Raw genomic sequence first — 13,448 nt, 5'->3', positions numbered from 1 at the left:
CCATTAAGGACCTTGATGCATTCTCATATTAGAGTGGTATTTCTCAGCTTTGTTTTTTTCCATTATCACCCCCCTAAAGAGCCTTTGTAGACATTTTTTTCCTAACCACCCCTGCCCACAAAATTGTAATACCACGGGTATACAACATATTTGTGTACGTATCATACATGTTCTTCACCTAAAAGAGTATGATTTTTTTCATGCCTCCAAACTAATTTTCAACCCCTTTGGGGTGATATTGCTATTACTTTCCCGTTCTCCCCACAAATGAAAATGCATTTTTTAGACCATGCCTGGGGGAGATAATCTGGTCTGTAGCCACTTTGAAGAATCTATTTGAATCAAATTTTCCTACCTCAGGAATACTTGAAGGACAATGAGGCAGGGGTCCAAGAAAGACATCGCTTTGGTGAAGATAGGCCTTCAAAACTCTCTAGCTAGGGCGACTCCATGGCTCAGTCGGTTAGGCGTCCAACTCTATTTCGGCTCAGGTCATGATCTCATGGTTTGTGAGTTTAAGCCCTGAGTCGGGGCTCTGTACTGACAGCATAGAGCCTGCTTGGGATTCTCTCTCTCCCTTTCTCTGCCTTGCCCCCACATGGACATGCTGTCTCTCAAACATAAAAAACAAAACAAAACAAAACAAAAACAAACAAACAAAAAAAACCCTCTTTATCTGTGGAAAGATCCCAGCCAGAGTTGGGATTTCCAAGAATTTATTCAAAGATCTGTTCCTGCATTTTGTTGATGTCCTGATACCACCATTCCACATTGTCTACTTGAGTCCAGAATATCCTCTGTTATACTTGTTTTTCTCTCCAGCAACAAAGAGGTCTTTTGCTTTTGTTCAAGTCTATTCTCAGAAATCTCCCACCATGTCTAGAATTTTTACCCATCCAGTTTTTTCCTCTACTTTGTGCCATTCTTAATCTTCCCACCCCTTCTTCCCTAGATCTTTCTCTGCTACATTCAAATAATGGACAAATCTCCTTCATCCCAGAGAAATCTGCTGTTGGCTTAATTTACTCTCTCTCCCTAGCTTTATTGAGATCTAATTGACATATGACATTGTATAAGTTTAAGGTATACCTACCTGATTTTTAATTTACTTTTATCCATTCATTTTTACACTTCCCAAAATTTGCTTATACTCCTCTCTCTCTCCACCTACACACCCTAACCAATGTATTAGAATATGGGACTGGGGGTCCTATAGCTCTGTTTCTGAGTTGTGGCACCTCCTTGAAGTCATTTTGTAATCTTTGGCAAATTATGTGATTTCTCTAAGTCTTCCCTGTCAAATATGTTTTATAGAATTACTTGGAGGATTAAAATGATGAGTAAGTCCCAGGATAGAACCTGGCACAGGTTAAATTCTATAATTCAAATTTAGTGATTTTCTTTTCCCCTCAATCATTATCTTTTAACTTTGTTGTGACTTTTTGTTAATCTGTAGTTAAATGAGATCAACCTTCAGTGCTTATTAAGAATAACTATATAGGGCCACCTGGGTGGCTCAGCTTGTTAAGTATGTGACTTCAGCTCAGGTCATGATCTCATGGTTTGTGAGTTCGAGCCCTGTGATGGGCTCTGTGCTGACTGCTCAGAGCCCACAGCCTGCTTTAGATTCTGTTTCCCTCTCTCTCTCTCTCTCTCTCTCTCTGTCCCTCCCCCGCTTGTACTCTGTCTCTGTCTCTCAAAAATAAATATTAAAAAATAACTATATAGCTTGTTCAGCAACATTTACATCTTTGCTACTAGTCAGCTTCTAACTTGATGTTATTTTTGGTCATTTTTAAAAGCTACTCAAAGAAGGGCTGCAGAAATATATATATCCTCCAGAAAGTACAGAAGACTTTGAAACAGAAAATGCTTTCCCACCCATCGAGGTCACACTTGAGGTCCAGGAGGATGTAATCTTTTTTGAGGATCCTATGGTTGCAAGGTGGGATGCTGAAGGTACAGCAATACCTTAATCAGCTTTGATAATTATGTCATGAAAACAGGTATAACACGGGTCCTTAAAACAGAAAATACAGTGTCTAAACTCCCAGTTTCTAATCTTACACATTTCTGTGGCAATTCTAGGGTCTTTGTTTGCTCTTGATGGAAATGAATAGGTATTGGAGTTTATTTATTGAGTTCGTTCCTGAAGTGTTAACTGCCATAATTTCTGAACAGTTACTTATGGTTATGTAATTATGTTTAAAAAAATAACAAAAATATCAAAATAGTATAACATCAAAAATAAATGAAAAACCTACTCTCTCTTAAAATGACTAAATCAGATTAGGGTGATTAAAATTTAATGTTAATAATCTATAAATTACATATCTTATGCAAATAAGTATTGGAGATGGGGAGTTGGCCATTGGGAAATCTGAGACAGAGGAAAACTAGCCCTTTATGCCTCTTTATAACTTTTGATTGTCGAACCACGGGAAATTATTGCTTATTCAAAATATGAAATAAATATCAAGAAAATCAGAAGTACCAGCAGAATACAAGCTGATGATTCACTAATCAACCCCTCGTTTGGAGTTGGCTGACTAAACTTTGAAAGGTCTTGGTCTTGTGAATTAATGTATGCAGGTTTGTGGCTGCTGGAAGAAAGGTATATAGCTTTACTTTTAGCGTGAGTTATTTTACATTCATCTATTTGTGGAACGATTTACTTGGTGGCAGGTTGGGAACAGATAAGATCACAAGGTACAGAGCTATTACTTAATATATTTATGCAGTTAGAGGAGCAGAGCATTTAAGAATTTCTCTGCCAAGAAGGATAAATATTAAGTAGTTTAAACCTTTTTATGATTGCTACGGTAATCCACATTTTGGTTGTGTAGACATAGCCACAAGGTATTTATATTCTAGATATAGCTTATGTATTAAAAACAGTATGTCTGTCATACATTAAATTATAAAACACGTCAAAATGAATAGATAATTTTTTCCTCCATGTTGCTTTAGAAGTTTCACTTTTCCTTTCCTTTAATGGTAATATTCTTAAATATTTATGACATTAAAAACTATTCACACTAAATTAGAATTAGGCAAGTTATCGCACGTGATTCAGAGAAATCAAATGTGTAAAATTTGACTTTGCACTAATTAGCAGCAATATACAACTCCGATAATTCTTCCCATGGGGGGACTTCTTCCAGGAAATACCACAAATATGGGGAGTTTATCTATAGGTCATACTTAATTTTTGCCTTTACAAATTAATTTGGATACTGTAAAAACAGAAATAATTAGGAATAACTTAGTTTATCAATATAATTGTATTTGACATATTGAATTTAACAGAAATAGTGAATTGAACCCTCCCTGTGAGGAGAAAGCCGTGTGGAGATGGAGAGGGCATTCTAGGAAGGGAATGACTCCTGTATTCCATAATTACCCTACACAAGAAGAAATATAGAATAAATGAGACCTAGTTCCTTCCTCTAGAAGTTTTCAAAGTTGAAGGAGAGGCAGACAAGGCCAAGCCACAAAGGCCAAGCCACAAATCCGATGCAGTGAGGTGCTATCATAGACAAACGTGTTCTGGAGCAGAAGAGTGGGTCCACCTGGAGCATTAAGGAAGGCTCCTCATGGTGTGGGATCTTGAACTGGGCCTTGAGAGAGTAAGAGGATCCTGGCATGCAAGTGTTTGTGTGGATGTCGGCGTTCCTTTTTATTGAGTATATACCTAGGGAATGAATAATGAATTGCTGGGTTGATGGCAAATTGGCTTAACTTTTTAAGAAACTGTCCAATTGTTTTTCAGAGTAACTTGTACCAGTTTACATGCCTGCCAGCATTATATGAGGTTTCCCACTTTTCATACCCTTGCCAACATTTGTGATTATTTATCTTTCTGATTCTAGTCATTCTAGTGACTACGAAGTGGTATTTCAGGGATTTAATTTGTATTTCCCTAATAACAGTGTTGAGCATCTTTTTTTATGTGTTTATTATCCTTTAATAGATCTTGTTTGGTGAAATGTTTATTCAGATCTTTTGCCCATTTTTAAATTGGGTTCTGTTTTATTATTGTAAGAGATACAAAGGACTACCTATCATCTGATTGTATTTATATGAAAAGTCCAGAAAGGCAAATCTTTAGCGATGGGAAGTCTATTAACTTCCTGTGGCTGGAGGTGAGAATGGGAGTAATTAACTATAAAATGGACATCAAATATCTTTTGGGGAGGATAACGGTGTTCTAAACTGGATTGTGGTAATGGTTGCACAACTGGGTGAGTTTACTAAAAATAATTGTATACTTAACACAAGTGAGTTTTAAAGTTTTTTTTTTTTTTTTTAAGTACTCAGAAAGATTAAGTACTCTAGGAAAGTAGAACTGCATGTGCAGAGAGGCTCAGAGGTATGTGGGAAAGGGGGAAAAAAGTGTAGCTAAAAACAAGTGTAGGAAGTACAAGGGATGAAGCGAGAAACATGGGTCTTCATTCTGAAGGCCTTACAGACCATGCTGAGGAGTTTGGACTTGATCCCTGTAGACACAAAGAAACTCCCAGCCAAGTTGGCTTTTTGTAGAGATCCTATTCTAAATGTAAAAGATTTATATTCACTTGCAGTTAGTTGGGTGATTTCACGTATGTTATTTTTGGATAGAAAAAATGAAACTGTTACTTTCTTATTGTGAAGGTAAACATTGGCAGACTGATGGCATCAGCAATGTCTCTTACAAATCAGAAGAAAGACTTATAACATTCAGCCTAGAAACCTTTAGCCCTGTTACCTTGATTCAAGATGCTCATATTAACATGCCATTTCAGTCATGGGAACTAAGACCACTGGATGTGAATAAAGTACTTTTGACTGTGACTACTGTATTTACTGAGATTGAAATACAAATTAAGGTAAGTCACAGTTACAGTAAGTCATATGAAAGAGGCAAGCCTCTCTGATGACAGTATGTTGAAGTAATCAATCGTTGGTGATTTACATATTGAAATGTCTTTTATAAATAATATATTTAAAATATACTTTGATTTAAAAACCATAGTTTTTTAACCTTTTCCCTAATGTTTAAAGTTTATTTATTTTGAGAGAGAAGGAAAGCAGAAAGAGAGGGCATGTGGGGGAGGGGCAGAGAGGAAGAGAGAGAATCCCAAGCAGGCTCTGCACTGCCAGCATGGAGCTGGTCGCAGGGCTCGAACCCATGACTTGAGCTGAAATCAAGAGTCAGATGCTTAATGGACTGAGCCACCTATATGCCCCGAGCCATAATTTCTAAATGAAAAAGAAAATCTAAATAGTAATTGGTTTGGTAATAACCTGTAATAGAGGGAATTTTGTACCCCGACGTTAGTAGAAATAGACCAAGTAATGAAGCTACCAGCCTGGCTGCAGTAGGACTTCCAGAGAGTCTTTGTTCCCCTCGCAAGAGGCTTCCTCCTTAAAACCAGAAGAGAGATGTGAACTCTGTACCCTTTCAAATTACCACTTTACAGACTTTAAAACCACACAATTCTGTATTCTTATGTTAAATCTTCCGTGTTAAAAAAAAGTATCCTTAAAAGTTGCACTAGTGTGAGTCAATATGACCATCATCCATGTTCTTAGATCATAACTTGTAAAATGGGAGGAGACCTGAGACCTCTTTAGTCCCTTGATTGTTCAAATAAAGCCCCAAAAGACTGATGGTGTGAGTAACAAGGGGACTTTGTGGCAGAGCTCAGAGCTGGCTTAAAACATAGCTGCCCTGCATCCTTTTTAATACAGAATGATACAGGGCTAAAAAACACATAAAGAACCTCAAGGCTGGAAATGGAATAACAGAGTAATAACTTACTTATATAAAAGCTTCTTTCTTATTAATATTAGGAAAACCTCTGCATGTTAGCATCAATCAAGCTAGATAACAAAAAGCATTCCTCTATTTTGGAAGGAAGATGGATGACTCCCATTTCTTTTATTCTTGCTTTGAAAGAAACTGGATTGAATATCTTCCCTACTAGACACTCTCATTTTTATGTTGTTATAAATAATAAGGTAAGAACGAATCTTTCCAAATTTAATGTAATGGACATTTAGAATGTTAGCAAGTTAAATTTTATGTAAATCTTAAGGTACAGTACAGGATTATAGTTAGAAAGGAGGGTTTCATGGCAAGACCAGAAACCCAGAGCTGTCTCAAGTTTAATAATCTTTCCCAAGAGTGTAAACTGGTAGTATGATCTTGATCACAAATGGAGTCCTGTCCGCAGCTGGTCAGTTCTGCATTTTGTATGTTTTCTTCCTTCTTCCAGGCTGGGTATATGTAAGACTTCTTAAAAGAGTAAATGACTCAACAGTTACCCAAACATGACAAATCAGGCAAAATTAAACACACTGATGTACAGAACCCACTTCCTTCTGCTGCTTGGCAGAGGCTCCCCGTCTGCATACTGCTTCATGTTACCTGTTAGGCTTTCATTAAATAAGCTCCTTCCGTGTTACACTGTATGCTCCTTGGGGCTGGGAACTGCTTTACCATCACCTAGCATTCTTCTAGCACCTAGCATACTCCTTGAATCAGTAGTTGTTTAATAAATGGGATATGTAAATGAAGACAAAGGAGGTTCTAATCAGGGAAGCTGTTTTGGGCAAAAGGGTTCTATATTCAAGAACAGGTTTGTAATATAACAACATTTCAAAATAATGGGGAGTACAGTGTACATATGTGTAAGAAAAAAGACCACCTTGGTTTTACTCAGTATCCAATTACTCCACAAATGCTGAATGTAGTGTCCTATTCATTGCAGAGTATTCAAGAATTTTTTTTCTGAACATTTATATTTTAGGCATTGTCATAGATGCTTAGGATCCGTTAATGAATAAAACAAAGGTCTCTGCCCTTGTTGAGCATACATTCTAGCAGAGGAAGGCAGAAATGAGCAGCTTGCTTTTTATGTTTATAGTTTAGTATGTCAAAAGGTGCTAAGTGTTACGGAGAAAAAAAAGTGCCGATCAGGAATCATGGGGCTAGGATGGCATACAGTATCGAACAGGGTGTTGGGGGGGGGGACGCTCAATGAGAAGGTGAGATCTAAGCACAACTTGAAAGTAAGGAATTTAGCCAAGTGGAGCTGAGAAAGCAAAGGGAGAAGAAAAGGAGATGATAGGTAGCAGGGTGTACCGGGGCGGGGGGGGGGGGGGGAACGTCAGACCCCTTGTCTGTCATTGCTTGGACTTTGGCTTCTCTCCTGAGAGAAGGGCAACACCATTGCCTCGTCTTGACCGAGCGATCATATAATCTGACTTGCATTTTAAGTGGATTTTTCTGTGCTGAGAAGCGACTGATGGGAGAGAGGCTTGTTGTGAAGCTCTGTGATCAATTCTGTGTGTTTTTATATTGACAGGATCCCTTGGTAGAAATGAAAGCTTATCGACAACTGGCCCTGCTAAGTTCTGCTTTTGCCTTTGGTTGGAGCAAGTGGAATGTAGTATGTAGTTCAAAAAATGTTATAGTGAAGGTAAAGTATGCAAAAACCCACAAAACTACTTTGTCCTCCAAAGCCAACTGAATGTAGGCCACAGTTTCTCCTCTTGAAAAAGTGAAAAAAATTAATTTTTTTGGACATTTACATCCAAAGTAGTTTTAAAACTTTTGTTTATTTCATCAAAAATATAAAGCTGAACTCATTGCCCAGTATGGTATCAAACCCTAGTAATTCACACTAATGTCCTTCTATCTCTTGACATCAACACAAGAACAAATGGAAGCTTTTAATGTGAATGTATCTGATTCACAAACTTTTTCCTCAGAGAGGGGTAGGCCTCCAGTTTAACTTTCTGGCACATTTACTGCCTGCTATAAAAGGTATCTTATCAAATTCTAAAAGCTGACGAATAGTTTTAGCAACAGCGAGCCACCATATTTACTTGTGTATTGTGTGTTTCTCCTGCTTGAGGTTAGGGTTTATTGTTGCAATTGCTCCTTAATTGTTTCATTGTTGTTATATCCCCAGCACCTAGAACAGTACCTGGCACATGGTGCTTCCTCAACATTATCTCTGTCAAATGAATTCATTTTGATAAGCTCTATAAACACATGGTTTAAGAAATAGGACACTAAGAATGTTTTACATTAGGACTTTTGGGGACCGAGTTCAAAGTTCAAATTACACTCTGCTAAAATACCTAATAGAAGAATGATTAATGGAGGTCTCTAATTTTCTTTTTCTTTAGCTGAGGGAACACGTTTCTGAAGAAGAGCTTGTTCAGGATTTTAACTGGCCCCTGTTAATGTTTAGTGGTGACAGAGCGCAGAGGCTCAACATCAACGAAAACAGTGAAACATTCTCTGAAGCCCTTAAAGAAGAAACCGAGTTTCATTCTACTTTATACCACATGGTTAAGGATTTTGCTTCCAAAGAAGCAATGGAGAAAATTAGAAGCTCCAAATGCCAGTTTATTGATTCCGTATGTTATATGCTACTCTCAACTAGAGTACTCAGCTATTCTTAATCCCCAGTGATAAATTTTGTTCAGTATGAAGAATCAAGGAACTTGGAGAAAATATCAGATTATTTCTTCAATAAAATGTAGTAAGTGAATATATTTCAAGTAGGTTATTAAAATCTAGTAAGCATTTTATACTCAAAATTTTTTTTAAAAGTGGGGTTATACGTGGCCTACTGAGACTCAGTTTTCACTGTAAGATTTTAATGGTTCTTTATTTCAATAAATTTTGACAAACAACATATAAGATCTCAAAAAGCTCATTAAAAGATCATAGGTGGGCTTCCTCCCCATTACATTTTAGTTGGGGGGGGGGTGGAAATCACAGAAAGAGGGAATGTAAAATATCTGACTGACAGTCCTTCTGAGACCCTCTGGCTCTATGCTGTAACTTCCCAGATAAAAATTACTAAAGTTCAGATACTGAAACTTTAAAAATGAAGACACACACAGTGAGATGTGCCCTAGTCACACTGGCGGTGGTCCGTTGTGTTGGAGTTTAGTAAGTTGCCACAAGATTTGTTCTAGAGACACCCAGGAGTCCCCATCCGGTGTGGGAGCAGCATCCACAGACTTCTGGAAAAATCGTCCTGTGAGGAAGCTCATCAAAGCTGCAAAGAGTACAATGAATGCAACAGAAAGCCAGAGTGCCTTATTAGCCTTTCTGATGGAAGTCTTGAGACTTGCTGCCCAGGAAGCTATTGTGTCATAACTATAAGAAAAACACAAATTCAGAATTCGATAATAGCAACAATCTGTTATTACAAACACTCCTTTGCCAGCAATACCAATCAGTTCATTGATCTGCCCTGTATACCACCAACACTGCCTTGTGATAAGCTACCTAAATGGGACCTGCTGTTTCGATTTGCATCACAATTTGCACCCCATCCCCAATAATTTTTAGAATTAGAGAAATGATTTAGAGTTAAGAAGTGCTACGGTGATGAAATTAGGTGGCTCAGGCATTATTTAACAAGAACATTTGAGTATTTATCTCCTCCTTTCAACCAAGTGAGGCACCTTCTACTCCTACAGTAGAAATAAAAATGTTATTTGTAGGGTAGAACGTGATATGTGTGTGTATACATACATATCACACCCTGGACTTTTGCTATATTGACACTTAAACGATTTTTAGAAACACCCACAAGAAAAGCTTATTATAACATCATGTCTCTGAAAATAGTTAATTGTGTTAGACACTTAGTGTCTTACATGTGCTAGTTATTTAATAACAAAACAATGCCACAGGTGCTACCATTATCATTCCTACCTTCTAGATGAAGTGGTGTTCGAAAATGAACAAACTTGCCTGGGCCCTCCGACTCCAGTGCCAAGTTCCTAACACTGTGACCTCGCACACATTCAGGGATAATTGCTGTAGGCCATGGAGGTGTGCTTTTTATCTTAAATTTAACAATCTGACAAGTCTTTTAGTGCTTTGACTAAAACTAATCCTGTTAACCCTGCCTTGTCTTTCCCCATTCCACAAAAAACAGTATCATGAGCAAGCAGACAACTTACGTTGAAGAGCCATCCCATTTTGATGGATTGTTTCTGTTTTCAGAAAGACTTGGCTTTCTTGTCCTTTCTACTATTTCTTCTCCAGGTGGTTCTGAGTCATCTTTACTTCTGTAAATAAGTATTTTTGAATATTTGAAACTATGGATAATATACCAGATTATTTATAAAATATTGCTAGATTGTATTACTAAAGAGGCTCACAGATGTTTTGCTTTAGAAAAATACATATCTAATTCTGAAATTCAAGTCACTGAATTTATGTTTTTAACCATTTATAGGAATTTAATTTTTACAACTTGCTTTATTTAGGAAAATGTTTGTTATAGAAAGTTGGGATACTATCCAAAGGACAAGTCAAAAGGAGAAATTTAGAAAGAACATGCAGAAGTTAGTTATCACCACTCATAATTAACCAGTGTTATTAATCTGGGATTTCTTTCCCTGTTTGTGTATGTGCAATCATACTTATAAAAATGTGAATATATCTTCCTCTTTTTTTATTCAATATATAGTAAAATATCTTCTCCTTCTACCACATAATCTCTGAACAGTGGATTTTATGCTAAACTGGAGACACATCAAAATGTCATTTCTTTAAAAATCTTAATTTTAAAAATGTTTATATAAATATGTTCAGTACAAAGCTAGCTACAATTAATATTTAATGAGCTGGGAAATAGCAGTTGGATTGAAAGTATTTCAAATAAAATCCAGTGTACAGAGGAGTTCCTTTAGCCTGAACAAGACTTGTTTTATTATCATGTTCATTAAGAGGTTACCAGTTAGATTTGAATTTTGAAATTCCAAGCTCATTAGGCCCTCACTGTTGCCAAAGGGAACTGTTCCTCAAAGTTGGATTTATTTTTTCTTTTCTACAGGGAATATATGGAAATGGTTTTAGTGTTTAAAGGAAACAAGGCCCAAATGCTTGAATTCTTGTTAAGTTTCTCAAGATTTCAGTTTTTGTTTTGCAAAGACTTCTCAGTAGAAGTCATACCATACTAACAAAAAGCAAAAAGTAGATTGTAATCTTTTGGAGAAAATTTGATTTTTTTCATCCACATAAGAAAAATCCATTATATTAGCTCTAAATCTGAAAAGAATTTTCAACACATGGAATAGACTCCCAGGATTATTTAAAAAACAAAAAAACTGAGGGTAGGCACTATGTCTTACTCTATACCCCTTAGGCTTGAATGTAGTATCTACAACATAGTAGGCAGGCAACGAACATGTATAAGAAGAACATACAACCATTCAGTCAGATCTCTCAGCTGAAGAAACTGAGACCAACTAAGGTTAAAACAATTTGTCCAATGTCACCCAAGGACTTAGAGGCATTGTTTCTCCATGCCCCTCCTCCTCTGCCATCTACCTTTTGCTGTAGAAGATTTAATTTAACTTGCTAAACAAACATATAGCAATAGAGCATTTTACGTTTCCCCTACGGTTCATTTACACATAAAGGGAAGATAGATGTATATATAATACACATAATACACATATATTACATATGTGCCTATATGCTATATATACATAATGTTATAATATATGATTCATGTTTTGTTTGGTTTTTTAATCTGAGTAGATGGGACACTACTTCTGTGGCTCTGTACTGACCTTTTTCTCACATGGCCAGATACCTATACAGGAAAAAAATAATCACACTTCTGGCAAATTTAAGGGTCTTTTGTAACTCAAGACCTCAAACCTTGGGTACTACAAGAGTGAATGTATTTGCAAGTAACACATAATGGTCTACCGTTTATAAAAGGCTTAATTATCTTTTTGATGATGCAGCATTAATCTCATTTCCACAGAGTAAAAGTGATCCCCACTGTTTCCCAGCTCATGTCAGGTTAATAAATACACCAAGCTTCACCTACTTTAGTTCACATTTTTCTTCTTCAGCATCTGCCCAGGAATAGGTGCTAATAAATCGATGTAATGAGGGACGGTGTTCACTCTGCTTTGACCCCAAAATACGCCTAAATAAAGATGATTATAGCCACTTGTCAAATTAAATATATCTGTAGCCATTATCAATTTATTCTCTACTACCTAAATCAATACAAAAATTATAAGTTCTGTTTTTGTCGGCATATTCACATTATGCTTCATAATAAAACTTCATGGTTATACACCTGTGTTTATAATTATCTTGCATATACTGTGTAATTCAAATGTTACTCTCTTACTTATTGCAAATATTTACTTCAGTCAATTATAAAACAGGAGGGTTCCAAAGAGCAGCCATAAAAGTACACTTACCAGCTGCTTGACCTCCTGCCGAATCGGTCATTTTCCATCCCAGCCACCTTTAAAGTTCAGAAATAATTTAAAAAAGAATGAAATGTCAATTTAGTGAAGTTTATGTTTTTTTCATATGAAAATTAATTTGCTTTTGACTAAGAACACTTAAGAATTTGCTTACCATTCCTGCATTTCCAATATTTCTGGGCAAAGAGGCAATGGTCACTCTCCGAAGAGAAGATGGCTACCCAAAGAGGGCAAAAGCACATTTAGAAAATTATCGGTATTTTATCATTGTATAAACACTAATGGATATCCTTGTTCATACACGTCACTGCTGAGTAGACATTTTGTTATGGCTAAATTGCCTTGCAGAAATAATCTACCTATTTATATTCTACCTCCTCCCAACACCCGAGGAGTAGAATTTTTGCCAAATAAGGTTTTTTGCTTGGCTTTCTGGTAACATTGAACACTTTTTTTTTATGTTGAGTAACCTTGTATATATCTACTCTGAAAACTTTATGATTTTTGCCCATATTGTTAATGATATTTCTGGCAGAAATTTTTATGCGTAGGTTTTCCCCAACCCAAGAGGAGATAAATATATACCTATTTTCTAGCTTTTTTGTCCCCACGGTTTTTTTCCATTTAACACATGTAAAGATGGGCATATTTTGATAAATTGATATGTTTATATATCAGCATTGAGATTTGCACAGGAAAATGTGATATAGCACTATGTGGTTCTTAAAGTTTAAGTACAACTTCAGGAAATAAAAATATAATATTAAATGTAGGAGATAGACCAAAGAGGCTTAAAGTGAATCCTTTCCTTTAACCGCCATTCCTAATTTAATTATATAGATTAGTTGAGTGTCAAGAATATAAAATCGCAGTCCAAGAAAATTGGGTTCTCACCATGGTTCTGCCGCTGCATGATCATCACTAATCACTTAACTTCTGTGAAAGTGATTTTCCTCATTTGTGAAAGAGATTCAGATGGAATGATTTTAAAGTCTCTTGCTCAAAAATTCTGTGAAATTTTGATTTTCAAACTGGCAAAAACTGCTGGCTGACTTTCAAGATCCCATTTTCCCCTTTTTTATTTGTTAAACAAAAAAACTCCTTAATTTTTTAGTTAGGCACAAAGCCTCCAGAATAAAAAACAGATTTTCCAGCCTCATTTTCAACCAAGAATGAAACGGGAAATA

General features: G+C 36.3%; 2 protein-coding genes across 5 annotated transcripts in view; one reads left to right on the top strand and one right to left on the bottom strand.

Moving 5' to 3' along the window:
• CFAP94 (cilia and flagella associated protein 94) overlaps positions 1-8,574 on the top strand; it is a 58,798-nt gene extending 50,224 nt beyond the window's left edge. For all 3 annotated transcript variants that reach the window (XM_039221723.1, XM_039221722.1, XM_039221721.1), the window contains 5 exons: positions 1,803-1,959; positions 4,654-4,868; positions 5,836-6,003; positions 7,353-7,466; positions 8,182-8,574. In XM_039221723.1, coding sequence (XP_039077654.1) covers positions 1,803-1,959; positions 4,654-4,868; positions 5,836-6,003; positions 7,353-7,466; positions 8,182-8,460 — 933 coding nt within the window. In that variant the 3' untranslated portion in view covers positions 8,461-8,574. The remainder of the gene's footprint in view (positions 1-1,802; positions 1,960-4,653; positions 4,869-5,835; positions 6,004-7,352; positions 7,467-8,181) is intronic.
• Positions 8,575-8,653: 79 nt separating this feature from the next.
• The window catches only part of IRAG2 (inositol 1,4,5-triphosphate receptor associated 2), a 131,142-nt gene continuing 126,347 nt past the window's right edge, over positions 8,654-13,448 (bottom strand). For both annotated transcript variants that reach the window (XM_039221719.1, XM_039221720.1), the window contains 5 exons: positions 12,416-12,478; positions 12,253-12,299; positions 11,868-11,969; positions 9,982-10,089; positions 8,654-9,166 (listed from right to left, as the gene is read on the bottom strand). In XM_039221719.1, coding sequence (XP_039077650.1) covers positions 8,923-9,166; positions 9,982-10,089; positions 11,868-11,969; positions 12,253-12,299; positions 12,416-12,478 — 564 coding nt within the window. In that variant the 3' untranslated portion in view covers positions 8,654-8,922. The remainder of the gene's footprint in view (positions 9,167-9,981; positions 10,090-11,867; positions 11,970-12,252; positions 12,300-12,415; positions 12,479-13,448) is intronic.

The sequence above is a fragment of the Hyaena hyaena genome, unplaced genomic scaffold (genome assembly GCF_003009895.1).
Source record: "Hyaena hyaena isolate Hyena2069 unplaced genomic scaffold, ASM300989v1 scaffold_1001, whole genome shotgun sequence".
NCBI lineage: Eukaryota > Metazoa > Chordata > Mammalia > Carnivora > Hyaenidae > Hyaena > Hyaena hyaena.
Note: the sequence above shows the minus strand (reverse complement) of the source record. Positions and strands in the feature narration are given on the sequence as shown.